This window comes from Marmota monax, unplaced genomic scaffold, assembly GCF_021218885.2.
Source record: "Marmota monax isolate L192 unplaced genomic scaffold, Marmota_monax_Labrador192_F-V1.1 WCK01_AAM20220418_F8-fsc00238, whole genome shotgun sequence".
Lineage (NCBI taxonomy): Eukaryota > Metazoa > Chordata > Mammalia > Rodentia > Sciuridae > Marmota > Marmota monax.
In genome coordinates this window covers 1,408,762-1,435,758 of record NW_026693175.1, presented here as the reverse complement: position 1 = coordinate 1,435,758, position 26,997 = coordinate 1,408,762, and the positions used below count along the sequence as shown (strand labels likewise).

At 45.9% G+C, this 26,997-nt stretch overlaps 1 protein-coding gene across 5 annotated transcripts in view; it reads right to left on the bottom strand.

Annotated features, from left to right (window-relative positions):
* Kdm3a (lysine demethylase 3A) overlaps window positions 1-26,997 on the bottom strand; it is a 44,939-nt gene that overhangs the window by 4,068 nt on the left and 13,874 nt on the right. For 4 of the 5 annotated variants that reach the window (XR_009227943.1, XM_046455889.2, XM_046455888.2 and 1 more), the window contains 16 exons: window positions 26,765-26,889; window positions 26,318-26,390; window positions 26,125-26,213; window positions 19,218-19,381; window positions 16,856-17,373; window positions 13,470-13,674; window positions 10,171-10,385; window positions 7,720-7,872; window positions 7,514-7,609; window positions 7,148-7,275; window positions 5,733-5,928; window positions 4,059-4,231; window positions 3,464-3,700; window positions 2,042-2,213; window positions 1,298-1,385; window positions 607-737 (listed from right to left, as the gene is read on the bottom strand). Coding sequence is in view for 4 of the 5 variants with exons in the window: in XM_046455889.2 (XP_046311845.1) it covers window positions 607-737; window positions 1,298-1,385; window positions 2,042-2,213; window positions 3,464-3,700; window positions 4,059-4,231; window positions 5,733-5,928; window positions 7,148-7,275; window positions 7,514-7,609; window positions 7,720-7,872; window positions 10,171-10,385; window positions 13,470-13,674; window positions 16,856-17,373; window positions 19,218-19,381; window positions 26,125-26,213; window positions 26,318-26,390; window positions 26,765-26,889 (2,763 nt within the window). In the remaining variant the exon portion in view is untranslated. The remainder of the gene's footprint in view (window positions 1-606; window positions 738-1,297; window positions 1,386-2,041; window positions 2,214-3,463; window positions 3,701-4,058; window positions 4,232-5,732; window positions 5,929-7,147; window positions 7,276-7,513; window positions 7,610-7,719; window positions 7,873-10,170; window positions 10,386-13,469; window positions 13,675-16,855; window positions 17,374-19,217; window positions 19,382-26,124; window positions 26,214-26,317; window positions 26,391-26,764; window positions 26,890-26,997) is intronic. The other variant, XM_046455890.2, reaches the window with a different exon arrangement.

Sequence of the window (26,997 nt, the reverse complement as noted above, 5' to 3'; positions counted from 1 at the left end):
ACTCCCAGAACAACGAAAGATTGATACCAAAAAAACACACAAAGAACTTTCATGAGCCCAAGTTCTAGTCTCTGACTCGCCAATCGCTTCTGAGATTCTGAGGTCATTGTCCCTTCTACTGTTCCAAAATCCTTGTCCCCACTTGGAAAACTGGGGGTCTTGCAGCTAGAGAGAGCCTGTACTCTCTCCTTTGAGCAGCCATGGCCTAACCTGTGGACAATGACAGCTGTATACCAATGTTGATGGCCAGGTGTCAGGAGTGAGGAGAGGCATGTCTGCCTTCTTTTAGCGCCTGCTGCCTGCTTTAGGGGGGGTACAACCGTGTCAGGGGAAGAGCTCTGACAAGAGTGACACTGCCAACAGTGTCACTACTAGGAGGAAAAGACCCACAGCCGTGCTATTTAAACCAAGCAGGTGTATTCTGAAAAAGTAGCCACCTCACACCTTGGCTGTGACAGTGAATCACACAGGACAGGAACAAGGAGAGAGGGGAAGCCCGAGGGTCAGGCGCTGCTGTGCTAAGGGTGGTGTCCTCTCCCCCTGAAAAGGAGCCTCAAGGTTTGGATTCGGTCTGTCTTAACTTGTGAGTTAGCGTCTCCTCCTTACCATAAGCATTATACATCTTGGGACCCAGATCAGGCCGAACAAAGTAGTTTGGCAATCTGGAGGCCAAGTTCAATTTGCCGTCTCGCCTGGTGTACTCGGGCAGCGGAATGTTGGCCATCAGGTCATCGAACCTAGGACAAGAAAGCCAGGAATTCGCAAAACAAGCCTGCCATGTTTGTAGCACTGTGTGCGACGTGAACAGAACAAAGGTGTGTGGGTGACCCTGAGGCTGGGGAGAGTGGTCATGGAGACTTAAGGTCAGCACTGTAGCAGTCATAAACAGAGACGCCTTCCTCTCCCACCACAGGATGTGTCAACGACCTGGAGCGTTTCAGGGAGAGCTGAGCAGGGAGAACTGGTAGCTACAGGGGAGGCTCCTCCCCAGGCTGCACTTGGGAGGACGTCCAGTTCGACTCCGAGCCCTGGCACAGCAGCGGCCGTGACCGTGCAGCGCAGCCTGTGCACCTCGTGGGCCTCGGCTCTGGCATGGCACTGGGCGTGTGCACCAGTCCTAGGCACCTCGACTTCATCTCACTTAAAAACACTTCCTCTCCAAAGGGTCTAGCCAGGACAACAGCCAGCACCAAGAAAGCCACGAATTCCACGTTTCCCTAAACCCACTCCTCATCACCTCAAGAACTCATCCCGCCAAGTCCAGGAGGCAGCCCTCTGCCTGCCGCCGTGACCGTACCTGGACGGCATCATGTCCCTGAAATCTTCTCCTGGTGGCCAGTCCTTAAGCTTCAAAACCATCGGTTCTTTTTCGTTTTTCAAACGATCTGTAAGGAACCAGAATAAGCAAGCCATTATTCATGATTCAGACCAAAATCAATGACAAGTTCATATTTTATGCTCAAACAATACAAATAATACAGTTTCATCTCGGTAGACGCTTCACAACCCGCTCCATTTAGAACACAAACACTGCTTTTCTCTCATGTCCCCGCCTGCCAGTTGCCAATCGTTTCTAAATGGTCAAAAAATCCATTTGTACTCTCAGGGCAGCAAAATAAAGATCAGTAGTTAATTTGTATTAGGTCCCCTCTTTTGATGCTGTTCATTCTTTGAAATCCAGCCATTCCTCGTGCCCACGACGAGTGGAACGAAACGTGTTTCTACAGTGGCCCTCAGGGACCCTGTCTGCTGCTCAACCAGGGTGACTAGCAAGCTCGGTTTCCGAGGCCAGCATCATACAGAAATGACAAGCTCTGCTGAGGAGACTGAGGCCATCCTGCTCTGCATGGACCAGGACCAGCCGGCCGCCCGCACCCCCCCCTTCCCGCGTCATTTTCTGGGTGACAAAGTGTATCACACTAGTCCCTGTAATACAACCAGGGCCCGCTGGGAGGAGAAAAGGAGGACGACAGAGGCTCAGTCCTCGACTCCCTGCTGCTCCTGTCTCCTTCCACATCCCTGACGCGTCTTTAGTACGTACTTGGGACATCCTCAAAGCCGTCCCAGAAGTCTCCTACTGTGGCTCCCGTGATGATTTCGTTGGTTCTGCAGTTCACGAGATCCACTTCCTGCTCCCCAAACTCTTTCCTGAAGGACTCGGGTTTCCAGAGTTCAGCATTCAGTCTGTGGTGCACTCCCGAGACCATCACCGGCTATGGAGAGGGAGGAGGCTTAGTGTACCCCCAGCTGTCCCCAGCCCACAGCAGTCTCTACCCCACTGCTGCTGGTCCTGGTCTCGGGCAAGCCACAGTAGCTCCTATGTGACAGCCCTGCCTTCCAACCACATCAGGAAGCTCCAGGAGAAAGGGGCCCCTCGCACTCCGAGAACACCCCATGCCAAAGCCAGGGGGCAGCATGGGATGTGAAGGAGATAAAGCTGGTGGGCACCAGCCTAGGCTCTAGCCTGTCCTCACCACACTGGACACAGACCTGAGGCTGCCAAGTCCTGGTTGTTGGAGACAAGCCAGAATCCTGAGCTTTCTGTGCAGTCCTGATGTTAATGTAAAACCATGACACGTATATATAAGCCAAACAAAACCTGCCGCTGCCTACGGCACCTGCCTGCCACCCCCAGCCTCTGGGCGGATGAGTGAGCAGACCTGGGAGGTGGGACACACAGGGTGGAAAAGCACTGTGAGAATGGGCAAGCCACGTTTTGGTACTTGGCATTTCCCACAAATTCTTGCCCAAGAGCAAATAAATGTTCCTTCGGTGAACACTCTGGTTTGGCCAAAAAGAAAAGCCAAAGATACAGAAAATGGAACCAAAATGACATAAGCACAACCTGGGCCCAAGGCCAGGCACCTCCTGCACACTCCAGCTGCAGATCCAGCAACCACACCTGGGGGACTCGCACCAGGTATAAGATGCTGTTGCTACTGCTGCTGCTGCTAGGCGCCCACCATAGGACAGCCGTCAGCTTTCCTCCATGGAAAAGCTCGCTCAGTTTTATGCTGTCCTGTCCTGTCACTCCTCTAAACTCGACAGCCCACCTTCCCTGCTGAGGCTCACAAGGCCTGGCTGCTCTCATCAAAATCCAACAATGGGGCCGGGTGTGGTGGTGCACGCCTGCCTTCCCCTCGGCTCCAGAGGCTGAGGCAGGAGGATCACAGGTTCCAAGCCAGCCTCAGCAACTGAAAGAGACCCTGTCTCTAAATAAAATATAAAAAAGGACTGGGGGACTGGAGTTGTGGCTCAGTGGTAGAGCGCTTTCCTAGCTTGTGAGAGGCACTGGGTTTGATTCTCACCACTACATGCAAATAAATAAAATAAAGGCCCATCAACAACTAAATTTTTTTTTAAAGGTGGGTGCTGGGGATGTGGCTCAATATTCAAGTACCCCTGGGTTCAATCCCCAATGCCAAGGGAGCCAAGGAGAGGGGCTGTGACTGGTTGGTGTTACCTGCCCTTGTTTCCAGCACTCCCTGAACACGTTCCAGTTGCTCTTGTTGTTGGGGTCCTGCAGGCACAGCAAGCGGTTGTCGCAGAGCCAATAGTGGGGAGTGTCAAAGCCCAGAATGCTGGGCTTGATCGTCAGTCCTTGAGGCCTCTTAGATAAGTCAGAGGAAGTCTTGTTTTGCACCAAAGAGGCAAAGATGTCATCAAGGATTTTTGGTGTATTCTTGAGTCCATTTTCTGTCTGAATATAGGAAAGAACACAAGACTTTTAAGTGTGCCATTCCCCATCATCAAAAAGTCCCCTTCCTAAAGATAGGATGAGCACCTATCAGTGCATGCTCAGAGCCTGGGCCAGGACCCCCAGGTAAAGAAGCAAGTCCCCTGTTCCCACTTGGGTACAGGAGAAAGTATATGTTATCAGAGAAAGTGGTCCTGCCCTGTGAAGTCCATCTGCCAATGACCCAGTCTCCTGTTCCCACAAAGGTTAAGTATGTGATTTATGTCCTTCTACTTCTACCCACTTGATTTCTCTCAATATCTTCCTGTCTGTCTCCATGCAACTTTGTAAAGCAGATGCACACAATAAAGCAAACACATACCTTTCCTGAGGAGGAATTCAGGAGATTTCGGAGGAAACCAGAATTGTTGTTGCTTACAGGTGTCAAGATGGTGCTGTTAAAGGTGTGAAGGACTGTGCTGGATTTGCTCAGAGGTGGGAGGGGTGGAAGGCATTTGATTTCATTCTTTAAAATTGGCATTGTAGGTTGTTTTTCTAAAACCAAACAAAAAAAATCTAGATTTAACAGCAGTCTGAAAGGCAACTCTTAGCAATCTTCTAGTAACAATTATTTTAAAATTTGGGTTTTTGAGGGGTATGGTGGTGTACACCTGTAATCCCAGCAACTCAGGAAGCTGAGGCAGGAGGATAATAAGTTCAAGGCCAGCCTCAACCACTTGACAAGGCCCTGCCTTAAAATAGAAAAGGCTGGGGATGACACGGTTCAGTGGTAAAAAGCATCCCTGGTTAAGTCCCCGGTACCAAAACACACACACAAACCAACAAAAATCTTGGTTTTCATTTTCTAGAACCAAGAAAAACTTAAGGGGATAAATACCAATGATATTAAAGATTTCCCAATAAATATTAAAACAATATCTAGTACCCAGGCTAAACTAAGGAAAATGGCATTTTTTTAAAAATTGACTTCTGTTTCTGTTATGCAAATAAAATGTACTGTTGTTAATTTACCCTGTTATTCAGCAATGTTAATGTGTATTGCAAATGTAGATTCTTTGGAACTTTTCACATGTACTGCTAACAAATATTGACAGTTTATTGACTCCTTTCATATTTTCTTGATTTCTCTTAGTGCCTTAGTGCACTGGCCAGGGTTTCCTGATTAACACAGTTAATGACAACTGACACCTTTGTCTCATCCCTAAACAAAGGAAACTATCAAAACAATTCTTTTGAAATTTAAGCCAGGCATGGTGGTGTGGGCCTGTGGTTCCAGCTACTCAGGAGGCTGAGGCAAGAAGAATCACTTACACCCAGGCTCTTGATGCCAGCTGGGCTCCACAGCAGAGACCCCATCTCTCATTAAAAAAAAAAAAAAAAAAAATTCAATGTTAAGGGTGTTTTTTAAAAAAACTTATAATTAGATTTAAGCTTTACACAGAGTTTTTCTGTGTCTCATCACACAATTTTCCTTTTATATGTTGGGATGTTAAACCACACCTTGTATTTCTGGAAGACCCTGCTTAGAGATGATTTTATATATATATAAAATATATATATATATATATATATATATATAAAGTCCCTTTATTTATGGTGTCAAACTTGAGTCACCACATTTTTTTAAGGATGTTTCACATTAAAGAAATTAGCCAGAGACAGAATCACCTAGATTCTAACCTAAGCCTACCTTATCCCAATGTCCACATTCTTTTAATTTTCATCAGCATCTTGAAACACTGGTGACAAAAATGGAACTGAAGATGGCACATTCCAATGAGGTACAAAAGAAACCAAGCACCATGTGGTGAGGAGAAGAGCTGGGGGCAGGTTTTCACTGTACTACAGTCTCAGCACTGTGCGCCCCTCCCGCCCCCCACCCCCACCCCACCCCCAAGCCTTGGGAGCTGACTGCAAACACACCTTCAGAACGGTTGTAGGAACACGTCCCCTCCCACGAGACTTCCAACCACTGTCTCCCCAGAGTGAGATTGCAGAGCCCTCCACGAGTGACTCAGTCCTCAGGAACACTCACCCTTGTTCTCCTTGTTAACATTCCCGCTGGTCAGGTCTGCCAGCCAGTTGAGTGGAGCCGTGCTGGCTGGACAGGCAGGCCTCACGCTGCAGGCTGGCCTGGAAGCTGCTTCTCCACTTGCGGCCACCGGCTCCAACACTGAGGGGCTCTGCGGGAGCATAGCACCCAGAGTCAGTTTTTCGCCAACTAAGGAAGTCTGTATGAGTACAAAAGGAGAGTTTTGTTTAGGCTGAAGAATGGCAATTCCCTTAACTTCTCCCTCTCCCCAGTAGCCATTAGTAAGAAGTTTCCAGAACAAAGCTACCTAATGAGTTGCCCCAGCTATCCTAGGGCTTCAGCAACCCTGCCACAACAGAACAGGGAGCAGGACTGCACGCAGAGTTTCTGAGGACTAGCAGTGGGAAGGAAGACCTCATGACCACCCCACACACAGGCATTTATTTCCCCACCACCCTCCAACCCAGCCGGGCTCACCCATGTCTCCACCACCCCATGCACCATGTGGCTTTGACGGTATGGTCTGTGCCTGTCTCCCTGAGAATCCAGCCAGACGAGGCACTCGAAACACGACTATTGGGTAAATAAGGGAGATAGGCAGGTAAGGAAAACGAGAGTTTGAGAGGGAATGTGCTCTTCTGGTTTAGCTGTAAGAGGTGAGGAGATGAGCAGCTCTTGAGAAACATCACATGACTATCAAGAGGAGAAGCCAGCTGCAAAGACGGCACCACTTACTCCTCTGGGACCTAAGAAACCATCTGGTTGGCCCCAGAGAGGGAGAGAAGTTCCTGTGCTGGTCCACCCTCCCTGCACACGAGACACGCTGGCAATGCCCAGTGACTGCTACTGGTTGTCATTTCTGACACCCTAGCGAGCAATCGCCTCGTGGGCAAAAATGTAACAACATAAAAGCAGCGGAAACGGCAAAGATCCCAACTCCTCCAACTGAAGAGTATAAAAGAGTTTTGGATTCCTAAAGAACATGGATGACGAGGCGAGAAAGGAGAGTCAGAGACAGGGTGATGGACGGCAGGGACGAGGGAAGCCTGCAGGAAGGGGTACCACTCCTTGCACTGTTCAATTACATCAGAGGTAAAATACAGTTGGTAATTTAACACTCCATGAAGTCTATCTGAGTCTGCAGAACATGAACACCTTTTAGAAACCCACACAAATTTGACAGCAATTTGTTGGGTAGACTACAGCACAAATTTTTCCTTTTTCAAACAAAAGAAAAAAACTAAAATCTTCTAAGAGCCACCTGGTGACTAAGAGCAACAGGAAGAATGGGAAGGGTGGGTCTCTGAAGAGCCGCAGGCTCTTGCCGCAGTCAAATGCACTGCCAGGAATGCTTGGCTTATTTGAAAATAGACCATCAACAATTACAAGGACGATGAATCTAGCAGAAGCAGTAATACCTGTTTTAGGTCTTCCTTTGAGGCTGGCTTTGAGAAGAGTTTGAACTGCCTGTTTGAACAGGGGCAGTTTGCCTTTATCCCCCATTTGGCTCTTACAGAATGCACAATGTCACCAACATCGTAGAGTGCTAAGAAAACACAAGGTCAGAGGTGACATCTCAACAGGGTGCCAGTGCCTTCAAGCCCACCCAGCAGCACAGACACCCAGTATGCACAAGTACCCCTCCTTCTCCCAACAACTCCAAGCACCTCTGTCTTCCTCTATGAAACTATTCACAGACAGGGCAGCGCTGCCCACAGAGTAAACCAACCACCAGTCCCTGGCCAGCCAAGACCCAGGGGAAGAGCCCCTGCACCGCACAGTACCTTTTCCAGGAATGATCTGCGTGGGCATCAGGTTCTCAGGCTCATGTATCTGACTCTTCACACATCTTAGCCAAGAAAACGTCTTGTAGGCAGCACCTGCAAATAATACCACACTATGGTGACCGTCTGCATGGCCCCAGGCCCCAGGGTCCCCAGCGCCATCAGCAGAAGGCTCCTCAAGGCGGGGGTGTCGGGTCAGTTCTCACCCTGCTGGCAGTTCTTCCTCTTCATGCGGTAGCAGTCCACACACACCCCGAACCCACAGCGAGGGCACACCCAGTGCAAGTTGAAGATGGTGGTGTCACACACGTCACACATTTCCCGGACTCCTTTGACCGCTCGCTTCCAGGCAACCTGCCCTGCAAGGATCAAGAGATCAGTCAGTCCTATGGAGGAGAGGGGTTCCGAAATCAATGAGTGCCAAGAAGGGCCATCAGTAGTCCTCCCTGCGCGCTCCAGCAAGCCTCGGCATCCTGCACCGCAGCTCTGCCTCTGAGGCCAGCTGCACTCCACAGAAACCCTGCCCAGGCCGTGCAGCAGCTGCTCCACCAGCCACAGCACAGCACCAGTGCCCTCCGCAGCTGTGCCTAAGCTTTCTGTTCGCAAGCTCCTGTGTGGAGGCAGCATGGAACAGGCTTCCTCCAGGGGAAAAGCAACCTGCTCAGACACACACCCAACCCTTGGGGTACTCTCAGCTGCCTTCAATCCACTCAATGCCCATTAAATGCTCCAGCATGTCTAATGGCCTCCAAGGAACAGGCCTATGTCCACGGTCAGGTCCTTGACTCAGTCCTGTCAGTGATACCAGGCCCAGGACTAACTCACACTAACCACATGCCCAGCAGCTGGAGGCAACCCAGGAACCTACAAAGAGGCTATCCCCTGGTAATCAGAAGGAGGGTCCTTCTAGGTCTGGGCATGGGCTGCCTGCCCAGCCTGACACTAACAGAAAGCTGAAGGAGTAGAAGCAAAGCAGGCATTGTTCCGAGTCACAGGAAAGCCCACTACCGTGACTGACTCAGCCAGCCTGCCCCCTCCCCAAGCAGCCCTGGGCTGACGCAGCTGCATTCTCCTTCTGTGGAGAGGACCTCTTCCTGATCCAGTCTATGGTGGATGCATTATTTCTTCCAGAATGACTGCACAGCCCAAATGACCCCAACTTCTGAGTAAACCTCTGCTGTTTCACCCACGCAAGAGCTCTAAGCACTTCACAAATGCGATCTCTGAACTGCACTTTGGTCACTTGGATTAGACTGCTTTATTACAAAGTATTCTTAAAACTCAGCCACCTGTCCCATGGTTATCTGTCACTTAAACGACATAACTAGAAGAGCTCCCATCTGACAGTGGAAATGTGCTCCTTGTGTCAGGACGGTGACGGCCCTCAGCTAAAGCAGCAGCTTTCAGCACCTCTCAGGGAGGCGGCCCCTCCCATCGACCAGCCCATCACAGAGGAGGCAAGAAGACAGGACCATCACAGGCAAGGAGGACAGGCTCCTCGGGAGGGGAAGAGCCCTTACATACAAGGCAGATGTGTGCGCAACAAAACACCCTCAGAAAAGAAAGCCAGCACTGCCTCCAACAGCCCTGCGGCCAGAGGAGGGAAGTGGCCGTGTGTGCCAAGGACGGCTGCTCCTTGCAGTCTTTGCACCACTGCGCACAGCTGATAAAGGAATTTCTTTAAATCAACTACTTTTACCCAAATATATTAAGGAAAATTTTCTGAAAAGGGAAGAGTTTTTTTTGTTTTAATCACTTGTCCTAAAGACATCACAGGGAATGAGATCTTGATTTCCGATTCTCCAGTACCCAATAAAATGGCATGATGTTAAAGCCACTCTTCATCAGTGTGGTCCAGTTCCTCAGTGGCTCAGACCCCTGACCCACGCACTTTCAGATTCCGACTGCTGGTTTCTATTCCTTAGACTCCAGAGAAATAATCTGCATTCCCTAATAACATTTCTGTGCTTAAGCTACCTTTGTTAACGTCTAGTAGTTAAGAACTTCTGCGGATGCCTGTATTCAAACACGCTTGGTTATGCGAGTGGGAAGGCTTCCCTATTAACTTTCAACTGTGTGGCAACGAAAATGTGGAAGAGGACATAACACAGCCTTACGAGACGGATGCCCTGGTGCTTCTACAGAGGAACAAGGGCAGGGCTAGGTGTGCTCTCCTCCTAGACATCCTACCTTGAGATGTCACCAAGGAGGTCTGGCTCTATTGGGTCACCCACCCTGGCCTCTGGGGCTTGGTGGGCTATGTCCAGCACTAACCTTCAAGTGTCCCCTCCAAATTCTGCTCTGACAATCACTTCTAACCCCAGCTGGTTCTCATTCTCAGGCATGGAACCAGCTCACCCTGGTCCTCAGGAGGGTTAGAGAATAGCCTGTCCATTTTCCCTGATTACATAGCCATCTGAGGCCTCCTCACCCTTGGTGAGCCTGCACTCCTAGGGAGGCTGTGCAAGTGACACTGCCTCACCATCACCTGTCCTACTAGCACACAGGAGTGCCACTGCACAAACAGGAAGCTGACTCTGAAGAAGCTAGCCATGGAAGGAAAAAGGCCACCTAACCCTCTCAGTAAAAATGAAACCATGCACTGGGACAAAAACCAAGTTGGACTCAAAATCCTACCCCCTAAGAGATGTTCTTACTGTGTGGCTCAATAGTTGACATAGCTTCCTTTTCAGAAATCACCATTTGACAGAAGTGGTCTCCAATGTTGGCCAGGATGTACTTGGCTGTGTCCAAATCCGTCCCAACGACATTTCTGGTCAGAGGTAGCCACAAGCCAATTGCTTCACTGTCATATTTGTTTGGTGTTAAGAAGCCTTCTACCCGCAACACACCATGTTTGTTGAATTGCAACCTACGGAAAGTAGAAAACACACAAAACTGATTCACAACTTGTAATTACAATTTAAATCAATAAAATCCTTCAAGGTTTTCTGTAATTTCCATGATTAATTACAGCCAATTATTTGTGAATGCCAACAGAAAGATAAAACACTTGTATTTTTTCTTCCACAAGGAAAGCCTGAGAGGACTGGGAGAGGTGCATTCTGCATTCAAACCAAAACAGAGACACACTCCCTCCACAGAGGCAGCTTAGACTGCTGGGAATAGAACTTCACAGTAAGGACAGTCACCAGTCACCAGAAGATGATAATCTGATCAGATTTGAATACCTCCACTGTTTTCAGAATAATGCCCAGCTCAGCAAGAAAAAAAGGCTACTCAGTTGCTGAAGCAAGGCCACATGGACCTGGGAGGGGTTGTGCACCCACCAGAGCCCCTGTTGTGTATCTCTGTTGTGAAAGGAAGCATGAGAGGGCCTCAGGTGCTCCAGAGAAGTAGGGAAAAGGCAGAAAACTTGCCCAGAACTCACTCAATTTCCTATCATACTTGGCTTTTTCATGAGCTATGTGTTAGTTTTGATCTTTTTAGTTGGAGACATAAGAAACTGACCCAAAATGTACACCAGATGTGATAGATGTCGTGACAGTCACTAAGTGTTCTGTGGGGCTCATGGTAAAGCCGCCTGCCTCATAGAAATAGTAACTGAGCTTGCCTTGCCACAAAAGGTAGATAGTAGGTAAGAGAAGGTTATGTTCAGGAAACAGTGTTTCATACAAGAAGAAAAGCAGGTGAATTGGGTGACAAGAGACCAATAACATTAAACCAGAGTTTACTCCCGAGGTGAGAATCCAGAGAGGAATGCTGGGTCAACTACTGCAGGCCTTCAGCATGCTGCTGGGGACCCAGACCTCCTCCACTAGGCACTGGGGACCTCCTCGAGCCTGGGAGACACACAAAGTGTGTTCTAGAAAAACCACCTGTCCAGAAGAGTGCAGGGTGAGCAGGACAAGACAACAGGAGCTGCGTAACAGATAAACTTGCTTCAAGCAATCCGAAGAAGAGTTGCAAGGTTTAGTTAAAACAGCCCAAATTGGAGAGTCATGAAACTAAAACAAGTATGAAAGCCATTTCAAAGGGGGGAGGTAATGACAACGGGACTTGGCAACTAAGCCTTATAACTGAGACCCGGCCTCTACTTCTGTTTGATCTGTAGAAAAGCCGAATGGGAAATATTCGAGGAGGTGGCCAAGGACAGCTTTAATCTACTCTTCTCCAAGCAACAGGGGAAAGTTAATTATGACATTCTTTTACAAAAAGAGTGACTGTGTTCTAGTTTCAACTACAGTGGCTTTATTATAACACTAAGCAAAGGCACCTCCCCCTTAAATTAAAAAAAAAAAAGGAAAACAGCTAAATCACAGAATCAATGATTTTTAGATGGTTCAAGAACAGTGATTTTTAAAGAAAGAAAGCTCTGATAATATTACATAGAACAACAAAGTGATCCCCTCCCTAAAAAGCCTTGGCAACTTCCCTCTCCCTCACTCCAGTTACACTTTTCACAGCAAGAGCCACCAAAGTGCTAACAAAGACCTGGAGGAAGCACAATCATTCTGCGGTTTCTCCAAAATATACACAAGTGCAAATGCACAAGCACCTTTACTGTACACAGAAAGTCTCCTGAGAGGAAGTGGAACAAAGCTGACCTGACTAGGAACAGCCTGGGCCAGACACCATGCAGGATGCCCATGTCTGCACCACAGCACTGCGACACACTCCACCGTCTGCACTTGTGACTCACTCAGCAGTGAAGGGCAAGCCAGTAGCCAGGAACTGGATTTCATTACAACAGCCTGAAACTGAGAGCACTGGCAGCTCACCTCGCTGGTGTCCTGCATGTGCTGCTTTGAATCACACGATCCTTAAATACTGAAATTACTTGTGCACTTCATTCAGCTTATCAACCACCTTTTTAACCTAAGATTTTAAGTTAGATTTTAACTTTGAATGAAAGAGCAGGAGAAAAGGAAGAAATTAAAAATCAACACTTGTTTGCAATTATAACTGTTGGACCTGAAAATATCTAAATTATGAAAAACTGGATTATATCCAAAGTTCATCAGTACCCAGAACACCACCATTTGTGTCTCAATGAAAGAAAAAAGAAGGATGTCCTTTGCTTCACTCAGGCAGAATTTACAGAAAAGGAATTTGACTCATGAAAAAATACAATATAAGCATGAAAGCTTTGTCTATTAAGTTGAGATTCTTCACAAGACATGCCTTCTCCCTGCTGGTAAAGGAAACAACAAGCAGGCTTGAATCCCACCAGTGGGCAAAGACACAGCTGATGGTTCCAGGAGGGCAACCTGGCAGGACAAATGCCAAGGCCTTGCACACACACCTCTAACCTAGCAATGCCACGTCCTACAATCCTTGCAAAGTACAGCCAGAGACACGGACAAGAAGATGTCAGCTCCATGTTATTTCTAGTAGCAAAAAATGAAAAGTCATCTTAATATATCAACAAAGGAGTTGCTGAGATGGGATATCAAGCATTGCTATAATGGGTTCTTATGCAGAAATGTATAAGTATTTGTAGAAAAAGATGAATGTGAACAAGAGGTTCCTCCTGGGCATTGGAAAATAAATCCAAAACAGTCCATGCAATATACTAATTGGATGGGCCTGAACACTGCCAGTGCACATTCCTAATTTGTGGTGGATTTTCAGAACCTTCAGCATTTTTCTACGATGACAGTACTTTTAGAAATAAAAACGTGTACTTCTAAGCTTCTCAGCTTCATTTGAAAAATAAGGTGTGGTGGTGCACGCCTATAATCCCAGCTACTGGGAAGGCTATGGCGGGTAGATCACAAATTTGGGGCTAGCCTGGGCAATTTAATGAGAGTCCCTGCCTAAAAAAAAAAAAAAAAGAAAAAGAAACAAACAAAATAATATGCAGAAAGCTCTAGATTAATGCTCATAGATTAGAAATGCAACCACTACCTTCTTAGTTCTGGCTCTGCTAAGGACAGAAGAAGAAAAGTGCACAAGTGGGCCCAGATGCCATGCACTCTCTCCCAGGCCTCACCTCCTGAAGTGGAAGAAGCGGCAGAACACAGGTGAGTCCTTCTGCTGCTCTTTGTCCTTACGCAGGCTGTCCAGACGACACTCCCGGCACTTGGGCAGCTGAGCCACTATGTTCACACAGGAGTCGTCCTGCACAAAGGCCTCACCGCTCTGCTGCAACTTCTTGAGTTTAGCAGGGTCTGTCAAAACTGACTTCCGGGCTGGTACTAGGAAAGAAAAAGATCAAGGAAACAGAGTCTCAAGTTTTTGGATATCACATCAATATTTGATTAAATTCTACTCATTAAGCCAATATTCCAAAGAAAGGACTCCTTCTCCACTCCTGGTTCAGAGGTAATGTCAGGAACACGGCTGACACCGGACACCAGAGAACAACTGGAAGGTGCTCTTCTCTCCAGGTCGGCACACTCTCTTTTCACAACCTAGTCAGCGGGAATGCCAGAGCAGCACTGCAAGGCAGAGGCCTCAAGCAAGCTCACTGCAGTACTAGCAAAGTACTAGAACAGGTGGGCACACCTCTCCAGAAGACTGAAGTCAAGGTCACTCTGCCCCTTTCACACTCAAGAGAGGCTGATTTTAGGTGGGTGTGGTGGCAAACTGTTTGTAATCCCAGGGGCTGAGGCAGGAGGATCGTGAGATCAAAGCCAGCCTCAGCAAAAGCAAGGCACTAAGCAACTCAGTGAGACCCTGTTTCTAAATAAAATACAAAAGGGCTGGGAATGTGGCTCAGTGGGTGAGTGCCCCTGAGTTCAATTCCTGGTACCAGCCCCCCCACAAAAAAAAGAGAGTCTAGTTTTAAGATGAGTTTTTTACAGCACTCTTTTAACAAAAGTGAACCAATCACTTTCCTACATAGATCCTTGGCCCTCAAAGTAAGGGCTATTTTCTAAGGACATCTAAAGACGTCACTTAACTCCTGACATGTATTCAATTCCCTGCACACACATGCTCCCCTCAGCAGAGAGGACTGTGGATAAGCTCGCTCAGGTGAGTTCTAACCTGTGATGGGTAGGAACTGGAGAAGAGACGTTAACAAGGTCCTTACAGAAGAGGAGAGCAGAGGCGAAGCCACCACAGGACACGGCAATCACTGTCTGCCCAGCAACAGAAGAGAATCCACAGCGAGCCCAAGACAGAAAAGCCCCTTCTCCTCAGAGACCGAAGTGTACAGAGAAGAGGGAAGGAAGTAGGTTCTTGGGCAAACAAAAACAACTTCTAGGGAACCAGGTGAGAGACCAGGCTGGGAGAAAACTGGAAGACAGACCCCAAACCAAAGAGGGTTTTAAGTAAAGTAAGTGTTCTCAATAATTCCCTTAGAGGTGATCTGTTGCCTCTCTTGTACAGCAGGCCTGATCACCCCATGACATGCTGAATAATGCTGGAACTGATGGTCCTTGACCCTTAAACACTCTCACTCGGTTACAGTGAAAGAAAAAGTAAAGAAATGAGAAAATAAAGGAGATTAATAGTTCAAGGATAAAGTTTTCATTACTCAAATGACATCACCCTTCAAGTTGGACCAGGTTCCCTCATCTGTTCTGCCCTGGCTAAAAAGAGGAAACACCTAGAGCTACGCAAGGTGAACTGCCTACATCTATCCCTCAGTGAAGAGAGCAACTGTCAGCGCCTTCCATACTCGCTCAGAACAGAGCCAAGAGAACAGGACAATGCCCTGTTCCTAGTAGCCACCCATGCACCTCAACAGGAAAAAGGCAGCTCTTCGCTCTGCATGGAGCCAGGGAGCAGACTCCTGTGTTGCCCAGCTTTCCAACAGCCACAGCCACACTCATGGACACAGCTCGGAGATCCTGGCAGGTTTCCCAAAACATGCTCACTCCTCAGCTACAGACGGCAGGACGTGCTAGTCCAGGAGGTGTGACTGGGTTTTCCTTTCCTTACAATCATGTTAGATGGGGGACAGCTGCACAGCATATTAAGTGAGACAAAGCTGGACTCTACTCACCTGTGAACCCGTCATGTGCTTAAAGCTAGTTGACTGAGGGCTGATGACTCAAAAAGAATAAAGAAATAGAACAGATACATGCTTACGAATATTCACTTCATTTTGGGAGTTACATAACTCCTGAGGAACAGTATGATCTTATGCAAATTAGCATCTATATTAACCTAAACCTCCAGAATGAAAAAGATGGGGTACAAGAATCCCCCTAGGCCAGGAAAGTTCTTTCTCTTCCTCCAGATGTACACTATAAAAGGCCAAATCCCCCCACTTTGCCCTCTAATTTCAGAGACCTGCAGTAAATAAAAAAAAAATAGTGTGGGCAGATTGATTTTTTACTGACTCAAATGAACAGGGTTTAAGTTTTAAAAACTTAAACTACTCTACACGGATTCTCCCAATTCTGATAATTACCAAAATTGTGAAAATTCTGACCATCATTTAAGGCACCTTTAAAGTATAAAGGCTCTGCATCTTTACCATGCTGAAGCCACTTCATTCTTCTAATCCTAGCAACCCAGTCAGATGACCTTCATTACTGAAATGCACCCCAAACCTACCAGTACCCCTTATCCAAAAGGCTTAGGGCCAGAAGCACTGCAGATTTCTGGCTCTTTTTTTTTAATCTAGAGTATTTATGTATGTGTAGTGAGACACTTGAGATGGGACCCAAGTCTAAACATACAATTTCACATATACTGTACAGACACAGCCCTGAAGGTAATCAAATCCACTACTTTCAGGGTGCCTGCCCTCTGACTGGGAACATCATGCAAGAATTTCCCACCTGCAGTGTAACAATGACATGCAAAGAGTTTCAGATATTGGAACATTTTGGATTAACGATATTTGAACTAGAAATGCTCAACCTGCAGCATGAAGCACAGTACTACTTTCCCTACAGAAAGACCTTTTAGTTTGAACTGGTGAGTGTGCAGTTCCTCCACTAAGTAAAGTGGCACAGCAGTTCAGCCCTGTCTTTCAACATCTTTAACCAACACTCCCTTTTCCAGAGTGAGGATGCAATTCTGTAATCTGTTCTCAAAAATTCAGATCTGAGCTTGTGTGTAAGGATGAAGTGTCACCTCTTCCCCTCTAACCTGGACATGACAGGAAAATCGCAGCAAGAGTTGAAGAGACAGTAATCAGCAGATCACTTTAGGTTTCATTTTTAAAATACTTTCTTACAATGAAAAGTCGGGATAATGCTCACCTAAGAGAACCAGTGACATCATGGTTAAGGCTATGATGGAATGCCTCCACTTGGCAAGGTGAACAGACACCAGCCCTCAATCACAGCGCGAACCCATCCATTCAACACAGGCTCACCTGAACTTCCTCTAGAGTCACTTCCATGTATTCTATCACAGAGAACAAAACAGACACCACCTCTACCCTCTAGCAATGAAGACTTTAGAAACACTCACCGTTCTGGATTTTATTGTTGCTTCTTGTACAACAGCTTTCGTTGTCTACTTTTCCAGAAGTCTCCTTTACACTCTGAGACTGGCAACCTAAAGCTGAAGGTTCGACCATTTTTCCTGAACAACTATGAGAGCTATCACAATTAACACCTGCTTTCACGTCTGGCTTCTCTGAAAAGATATCAGAGATGGAAGGTGCATGTTCTGGGTGCTTCTGCAGCTCGGGGGTACTGATAGTTTCCGCTTCTGCCCTGGGAGAAGCTTCTGTAGGTGAGCCCTCCTTAAGAAGGCCAAGGGGTGGCTGTGGAGCAGGCTGCAGTCGGCCTTCCTGCTCAGTGTCCATCTTGGGTTGGTCACAGCCAACTCTGCGCTCACTTAGAATCTTCAGGTCTCCAGGACCAACCTGAGCAGGCTGTGAAGAGGGAAGCCCTGCTCTGCAGACATCTGGTTTTGTTCTCAGTCCTTCAGGCTTTGTGTTTAGACAGGAAGAAAGCTCTTCTGGTAAACTCTGCTTAGGACACCTGGAAAACACAGGATGGCAAAGCAGCACATTAAGACCTCTTTCAGCTCTCTCGATTCCAAAACCAACTGTATGTTCCCTTCAACAACCAGCATGGATGAGAAGGCTGCTTCCATAGAGAACTCAGGACCGGTTTCTGTGAGCCAAAGTTAAAAAAGTCATCAGTCAACAACTCACAGAAGTATCTTAAACCAGAAAAACACAAGTGCTACTTACAACACAGTGAACCTTAGTTTTCCCTCAAAACAAGCTTAAATGGAACCAAAAATTATATTCAGCAGTTAATCTCAGTGGTTTTCAAAATGTCAAAATTAGTCTCTGCAGGGCCCATTATCAAAGTTTTTTTTTTTTTAATATTAGAGAAACTTCTGAACTTTCTTATATAATGAAGATTATATTTAAATTTGAAAGATATAACTAATATTCTTATTGCTTGCCAAGACTTGGAAATTCAATCTCATGGCAGGCAAATGTGTGAAGATAAAAACTTTTAAAATATGTGTATTAGAAATACTAGGTATCAGGCTGGGGCTGCAGCTCAGTTGTAAGGTGCCTGCCTCACATGTGTGAGGCACTCACCGGGTTTGATCATCAGCACCACATAAAAATAAAGATACTGTGTGTTTATCTATAACTAAAAAATATTTTAAAAGAAATACTAGAAATCCCTTAAAAGGTAGTCATCCAATATTTAACCAGCAACAGAACAAATCCTGTTCAGCCCCAACCCAGCCGAGGTGGTTAGGACCACAGCAGACACTACAGCGGGCGATGACTGATTCACAGACTCACTCTGCACCACCCCATCTTACTCGAGATATCCTTGAAGGACTTCATTTCTTCAAAATTCATTCTAGAATTCTTGCCCCATCAAATAATACAGCTTTATTTGTACTTTATTTTTCCTGTCTCTAACAGAGGATTCGTTCCTGAAGAACAATTTCTCATAAACAAGCATTCCTATCAATCTTCTGTTTGGGGTGGTACTAGGAATTGAACCCAGGGCTTCACATAAGCTAGGCCGTGTTCAACACTGAGCAATGAGCACCCCATAGTATTCATAGCATTTATAGTAGAAATCTCAGTCTGGCCATCAATAATTTCCTGATATCCTCTGTTGTGAGACTGCTTTCCTTGCGCCTGAGTACTACCTTACCACTCTCCAGGTATCAGCATAGGAACTTGTCCTTTGTCTTTCCCCCAGCAAGCAACGTACTCAGCCACTCTCCCACGTTTGGGGACAGTCTTCCCAACCCGCCTCTCTACACCACAGACTCTAATGACCACATCTTGTCTTGATCATAAGCCGCCACTACCTCCCAGAAGAGGGCCTTCCCTCTCTCTGCACCATGCTCACTTGAACCCTCGTCACACTTGACATCTCTTATTCAGTACCTCCACCTGTCAGTGACACCATCACTCACTGCTCCCTTGTGTTTCAGTCCCCTCTGCCACATCTCTACACTAGACCTCAGTGACAAGGCTGAGAAGTGATTCTTACCTGTACCTGGGGTTGACTCACGTCTAGGTGGCCCCTCATTGTACTCACATCTCCTCCCCAATACCCACTGACCTCCATCTTCCACATTCAACCAATCCGTTCTTTTCTCCTTCCGAGCTCTACCCATCAGCAGCACTCCAAAAGGTCCCCACACCATCACAGAGCCCACTCCCGCCCTTCCACACTGCTTCCTGTTGTCCTGTGTGCTGTCTACACTTTTCACCGCTGAAGGAATTTGAGTAACCCCTCCTCTCAGAAACTTATGAAAAACTTCCATGGACAACAGTGAACCATGACCAAAATAATTGGTTGTGATTAAGTATCTTTAACACAGCACTACTCACCCTTGAGGAATCTTTGCTCCAAGGTTGGGTGGAGAGTTGGCAGTCTGAGGAGTACTTTGCTGTCTTGGGTCTTTACTAGGAGGGGTTGCTGCGGTACAGCCAAGCAGGATCTCCTTAAAAGCTGTTGTGGGAACAGACTGTACAGGACACATACTGGGAGAAGCCTAAAAGATATCAAACCAAAGACATTAAAAGGGAAGTCCCTAGCTAGAAATATGAATTGCTAGCAAAATTCAAGATTTGCTTGGTTTAATAATAAACGAGCACAATACCATCACCAAATAAAAGGCCAGCACAGTAAACAGGTGATAAGTCACAAAATCAAGGACTCACATCTAAAGGCTGTAAATAAATCACTTCAGCTTTCCAAAAACCTTCAGTGTTCCTACAAAAGATCACAAGCTGATCTTTTTCAGACCTCAATCGTATGCCAGGAAAACACAGTTATATAGCAACTGTTTAAAAATGCAATGCACAGTGAACTTTTGGTGACAGTCTCAGTGGTGGCAATGTCACATGCATTTGTTTCAACATGACAAGTGCCTACCAGGCACTTACTGCGTAGACTGGCGGGAGACCTGACCTCGTAGGACTCCTATAGGCCTACTGGGTACAACATAAGCCTGTGCAATGCAATAGTGGCTGAAGACACGACTCTTGCTCTTAAGTGGCTCATCAAGTCACAAACGTCATTCCAAGCTGCAAAAAATATTAAGTCATGACAGGCCTACGGACAAAGACAGGAGGACACCCTCCCCTTCCCTCTCAGACGATTACACCTTCACCAAATGAACACATTGGAAACACCTCTCTCCAGTTTCTCATCCACAAAAATAAACTTCCCACCCTGACACAAGAAGGAAGAGGTGCATGCAGGACAGTTACCATGGTTGCACCAGGTGGCACAGGCTCCCCAGGCCCCAGGTGTATGTCAAACCTCTCCGTCACCTCTGTGGGTGCCGTGGTGCCCTTTCTCTCTCCTTCCACCCAACCCAAAGAACCTTCAAAGTTTCTTCTTCTAGTCATTAGCTTCTAAAATCTGATGTAGAACTTGAGCCCTGACAATTCTAAATATATTTAGATGTCATGTACACAAGTCTTTTCCTCATTTATTCTGGCAGCCTGGAAAATACTCCAGGCATGGTGGCATAACCTATAATCTCAGCTACCTGGAAGGCTGAGGCAGGGCAATCACTTGAGCTCAGGAGTTCCACACCTGTTTGGGCAACAGAGCAAGACTATCTCAAAAACAACACAGAAACACCTGAAAAGAACTTAACAACACTAACAAAGTTTTGGCAGAGCTTCAAGCTACTTAATTGCTGAGTGATCTCATTGTTTGTTCTACTATTTCTCATTGCATGTTCAACTTTCCTCTCCTTAAACATGAACCTAGTGTTCTCCAGAAGATACATGTTTGCTCTTGGACTTAAGGGAATAGGGGTGGAGTACAAGCTTGGGATAGTCAACTATACCTCTCTGGACTGGTTTCCTAATCCTTTAAATGAAGAAATGAGCTGTGTATTTTGAGTATTATTTTATAATTCTCTTTTGAGTATTATTTTATAATTCTCTGGTAATCACCTATTAAAAGGCCAGCCTCCCAAAGTTTAATTGCCCAATCTTTGTGTGTGTATGTGCTGGGGATTGAACCCAGGACCTTGTGCCTACCAACTGAGCTATATCCCCAGCCCAAATTGCCCAGTCTTTACCAACGCTCATTTCAGGCTCACTCTTACCTTTCCTCATAGCTACCATCTTACTCTGAATATGTTCAGAGTTGATGCACTCACACCTGTGCTTGAATTCACTACTGAGAACATAATTAGAAAGACTGGACCAAAACATCTATGCATAAATTTTGACTACAATGTCTGTCAAACTGCCAAAAAATCTCTCCATCTCTCCCATTTCCCATATCCAATCAATGATTCAAACCTTGCCTCTATTTCCAAAATATTCAATCTATCCACTTCTTTCCCTGCCATGCTATCAACACCTCTCCCCCTGGACTACACATCTTGTAGCTAGCCTGACTTTCTTCCATCTCTGCTAATCCTCTGCTTCCTGCTCAAAATTTATTCTACCACTGAGGAATCTTTCTAAAATAGAAGTCGATAAGACGGCAGCACTCTGCTGCCTGCAGGAACCCCATGTGTTCCAGACTGTCAACTCCATCGCCCATCCCACTTCACTCTCTCCCTTGCTCATCGTCCTTCTGCTGCACTGGCTTCCTCCCTGGTCCCAATCTTCAAACAGCCCAAGCCTCTCTAGCCTTGCTACTCCCTCTGCCTGCAGTCTTCAGTGGCTAGCCAGTTCCTGCAGTCACCCTCCACTGGCTCAAATGTCTCCTCCTCAGAATCCCCGATGACTCACTCCAAAGTAGCTCCCAAGAGCCACTACCCTACTACTATCATACTCCTACCATGCTTACATCTTTCTCAATCATTTGTCACACTGTCAAAGTACCTTCTACTTAGTTACTGTCAGTTTCACAAGGGAAATGTACACTACTTATGGGCAGAGGCCCTGTCCCTGTGTCTGTTAACACCACTTCAAATCCAGACATACGGCAGATGCTCAATAAAAACAAGACTGGCGGAATGATGTACCAGTGAACAAATGCAGTTAGCACCTCGTATTTTTAAACAGATATTTAATAAGTAAGTCTTATGAGTTAGCTGAGGCAGTAATAATGGTCAGTGTTTCTCATAAGCAAATATTCATAAAGTGTGTGTTGGAAGGAAGGAGGGTGGGAGGGAGGGTGGGTGGGCTAGCAGGAAGGAGAGGAGCGGGATGATCTGTTGTGATGGTGGTGACCGCCACACCAAGGACAGCATCTAAGAGGCCTGAGGACAACACAGCAGTGACCAACACTGAATTCTGGTGTTAGACCCTGGTTTGAATTCAGTCTTGACAATTCCTGGCACACTAATCTCGCACAGTGAGAGTAACAAAGCATACTTCACAGGATTGTGCTTTACCACAGCAGCTTGACACACAGCAAAATCAATTTTGGGTTCAACTATCTTAATGCAGAAAAATTCTGCAGAAGTTTTCTCAGCTGCATCACTGTGTGATAGAATTCACTTAACTTGGGGTGCTTTCCTTGAAGCAGCTTAAGGACACCCCTGCGACTTGCCTAAGGTGAAGCTCCATGGGATGGACACTGCCTCCCAGCCCGTCATTCCTCCTGTGTACACCTCTGCACTGCCTCTGACTCAGAAAAGGTCAAAGTTTCTCCTTACCTGAAGAGCTTCCCTGAAGGTCTTCTATACCAGTCATGGCAATAGTTCCTCCCTGCCAGCAGACGGAGATAATATAATTGAGTGCACGACAGTTTCTTACAAGGGCACTGCTGGCTCACTCCTCAGCAGACCTCTCAACTAACCAGGCAGCATCCAAACTCTGAGGAATAGTCTGCTAGGCAGAGAAGACCTTCAAGGAGCCAGCTGCCACTGGCACACAGGCTTATCTCATCCAAAAGGACTCATATCAGGGCAGCCCAGGATCGTGCCTACCTAATCCCAAACTCCTGCTTCCCACGACAACCCTGCAAGTCAAGCCTCACAGCTCAGCGCACCTGGGAGGTGCGAGCAGGAAGAGCCGGGCTGTGTGCTGCGGTGCTTCCACTCACCCCACACATTAGCTCCTCCATTCCTTCACCTCTTCAGCCCCTGGAGTCGAGGCCAGCTGGGTTTCCTACACTTGCCTCATTCTAAGAATCACCCAGGATTAAAAAGAACGGTGATATGAAAAAATACTCACGGAGGCTACAGAAAAGCATGTGTTTAGTTTATTTAAAAAAAAAAAAAAAAAGAAAAAGAAAAACAGGCCTCCGTGATATATGATAAGGAAAGGAGCAAGGAAGGATTTCAAAACAAAGAGTCTCTGAGAAGCACAATGACAAGTGAGGTTTCTTCTTTTTGTTGCATTTTCTAAATAAACCAAAAATTATAAAATAACTTTAAAAATCAATGTCAGACTTCTAAGACTTCTAATACTCCAGGTAAACACCTAAGACCTCCAATTTCTATTAGAATAAGATGCCTTGTTCAGTGCTTAAGAGCTGACACAGGCTTTTTAAAACATGGAATTCTGTTTCTCATTTCAGATGCAGAGGTTAAGAAATTCATCCCCAGGCTGAAGTTCAGGCTTACACTTTTAACAGCTTCTGTTGTGCCCAATATATCCACTTGTTGCTCCTGGGTATATGGACAGTCCCACTCCCTGCCCTTCCAGAGCATGCGTTGGGCAGAGGATCACATCACACATGTGCGTACTACCACATTTCACAAGCACCTCCTTGAAGGTTACAAATTTACTCCACCCCCTTTCTGTCGATGATAAACCTGACACTTGGAAGAACTGACACCTTTCCCCAGGAAACCCCTAACCTCAGTTCTGTCCATTCTTCCTCTCCAAATAAGGTCTCCCATTTCTACCCCATGTCCCCTAGTGCTCTCACAACCCTCCTTTCCATGCCCCTTGACTGTTCCCACAGATAGCCACTGCATCAGGTAGCACTTGCCTACTCCCAATAGCCTTGGCAAACTGGCCTTTACTGGTCTCTACCCTAGATGGCTAATAATTCCAATGTCACACCTGACAGGCTACAACTCCACCTAGCTTCTCACCAGGGGGATTAATTGGCAATGACCTCTCTGAGTTTAACTCTAAGATGCAACACTCACTTGCTGGCTTAGCATCCCCTTCACAGTCCTCAACCCAGAGTCTTGCTTCTATTTCCTTCTCCCACCAGCTCAGCCCTTCTAAACTGGGGGAGCACACAACACCATGAATGACCGACCGTGTCCCTTGCACTTTCTAAGCTTCAGCAGTTTTCTACCCACTGTTAGGAAACACCCTCGTCCTCAGTCCTCACACCTAGTCTTCCAATGGGCCAAGTCAACGCTGCCTCCAAAGCAGCTCTCCATTGCCTCAGTTCACTGACTGGCTTCATGCTCCTCCGTGGTTGACAATCCCACTAACTTCACCTGTGCCCTGATTTCTATCCAACCCCCTTCCTTCACCCATCATCCCTAAAGCTCAAGTCCATCACGTAAAACTTAAAACCCCTAATACCCTAAATCACCCTCCATACCTAACTGCCAGATAAAACTCAACTTGAGTCTGCTGTATCTCTCTCTCCTTTACCCTTCCTTCTATGCTCCTCCAGCCACATGCCCTCTAACAAAGGGACACACTCTTGAGAACGTCTGCCTATACTACTCTGTGAGGCAGGCACCTGCACAGCTCCTGCTCAGAGCATGCCCTCCAAGCTTGTGGGACACTATAATCTGAACCCACCCCCCCACCCCCGACTACAGGCTCTTTAAGGCAGGAACTCCAAATACACTTCAGTCTTTAGGACCAAGTACCCAGCCGTGGTAAGTGTTCAACCTTGTAACTCCAAGGCAAAAATAAAAGGTAATTAACACTAATTTCTATAATGACTTTTTCCTTCTTTCCTGAACAACCTGAGCATCCACCCAAGATACCTTGGTGTACAAAGCTTTTGGAGAGGTATCGAAGTTCCTAGGTAGGATCAGGAAAGCCCTCCGGCCACTAGCCACAGAGACTACTGTGTGCTACAGCACAGTGCTAGCTCTGGTTCTAGTCAACACTGTGGTCCAGTCTGCCCCCACCATGAACCTTGATTCCCTCACTGACCCTGGTCCATTACCCATGCTGTTGCTCCTTGCCTGGCTCCCGAGACCTCAAGGTTCCTTTTCAAATATTGTGGACACTTTAAAAAAAAAAAATCGTTATTTTATTTATTTATTTTTATATAGTGCTAAGGATCGAACCCAGGGCCTCACACATACTAGGCAAGTGCTCTACCACTGATCCACAAGCCCCCTGTGGATACTCTTAATAATAATATCCTGATCAGTTTTAAAAATCTATATTTCACCCTGGAGCACAGCATCATAAAGGTGTCTTGTTTTTTGTGGTGCTGGGGGCATATCCCAGGTTTGTCTTGCACATGCTAAACAAGCCCTCTACTACTGAGCTTCAGTCCCCACCCACAGAAGTGTTTTAAATAATCATACTAAAGGAAATATCCATCAACACAAATGCATTTTTATCCCAAAGTTCAGAAAGTCATTTGTACTGGAACAGGTCCTAATGTTTGAACTCACCTAGAGAGAAACAAAATTTCTTGATCCAAATAGCAACTATTTGGGAACAGAATTAAATTTGGCACCTGAATCCACATGGCATTCATGGAAGCCCAAACCTTTTCTGGCAGAAATTATAATGGCAAATCAACTACTTGCTTTGAAAAAACCAGTACATTTCCATACCTAACCATGAAAGACCAATGAAACTTCCTTTTTATCAAGAGATCAAGGGGTCCATTTCATCAACATCCAATCTACTCAGAATTTTAAGATTCTTTCCCTTGTCTCCTTCCAATATAACACATACAATTCAATTTACCTTCAAAAACTCCCGCATGTGGTAAAATTGTCACATCTGCTAAGAATTTCCAGCAAATATCCCCAAAAACGAAACCCTAAAATACATATATATATATGTATATTATATCCATCTACTACATATATATAGTAGATGGATATAATGCCTTTATTTTGTTTTTATGCGGTGCCGAAGATCGAACCCAGTGCCTCCATATGCCAGGCAAGCACTCTGCCAACTGAGCCACAACCCCAGCCCCCAAACTTATTTTTAACGCAAAAAATAGTGAACTAGAAACTTATATTATCTCCATCTGCTGCAGTGTAGAAATCATGGCCAAGATCGGGAACTTGCACAAAAGAGTGGACGAGACAGCACACAGCCAACAGAAAAGACATCTATCTAACTACTACAGAGTCTGGCCATGCAACAGCAGAGCTAAAGAAACTTTACACAAATGACAAAAGCAAACCAAGATTACCTCAGAGCAAGATTTTGCTTGTTTGGAAACCAAGCTTCCATTATTCTCAGAAGACTTCCGTTTTACACCTCCAATTCTTGCAGAATTATCTAAAATGTGTAAAAATAGGTAAGCTGGTTTCTTGTAACATAAGGAAAACAGAGAAAAGGGGGAAGGAGAAGAAAGATTTTAATTAGATAGTACTGTATCTTACCATATGTCACGAAGTTATCATGTACAACTTCAACATGAATCAGTGAGGGATCGACAATTTTCAATGATGGAATCTTAAAAACAAAAACAAAGAGGGGCTGGGGTTGTAGCTCAGTGGTGGAGTGCTTGCCTAGCATGTGTGAGGCACTAGGTTCAATTCTCAGCACTGCATATAAATAAGTAAAATAATGATACACTCACAATTAAAAACCATTAAAAAAAAAACTAAAAATTTTTTAAATGCTTAGGAACACATTGAAAATTGGCTCTACTAAAATAATAGAGTATCTTAGAAATAATTTCTTTTAAAAATGATAGTAATAATTTCTATCTCTTATTCTCAATTCATAAAATGAGAAAATATTATTAGGTCCTTTAAGATCACAGATTTTCTGTGTGGTTATGTGGCCCTGGAACTCATCTTTCACACAGTTACCATGGTCTTTACCTCCTCACAGTTGACTTGAAGAGTTTTAGATGCTGGGTTTCCATTCACAACAGTTGCTGAAAACCACTGAGTAGATGGGTCCAAACTATAAATTTTTACTTCTGAACCAACTAAGTTTTTGTCACCTTAAAAAAATAAACGAAAAAAAATGTTAGAGAATCTGCGCTACCTTCCAATAGCACCATTATCCAAGACATTCGGCCCCAAATCTGTAATTTCTATAAACATAAAGA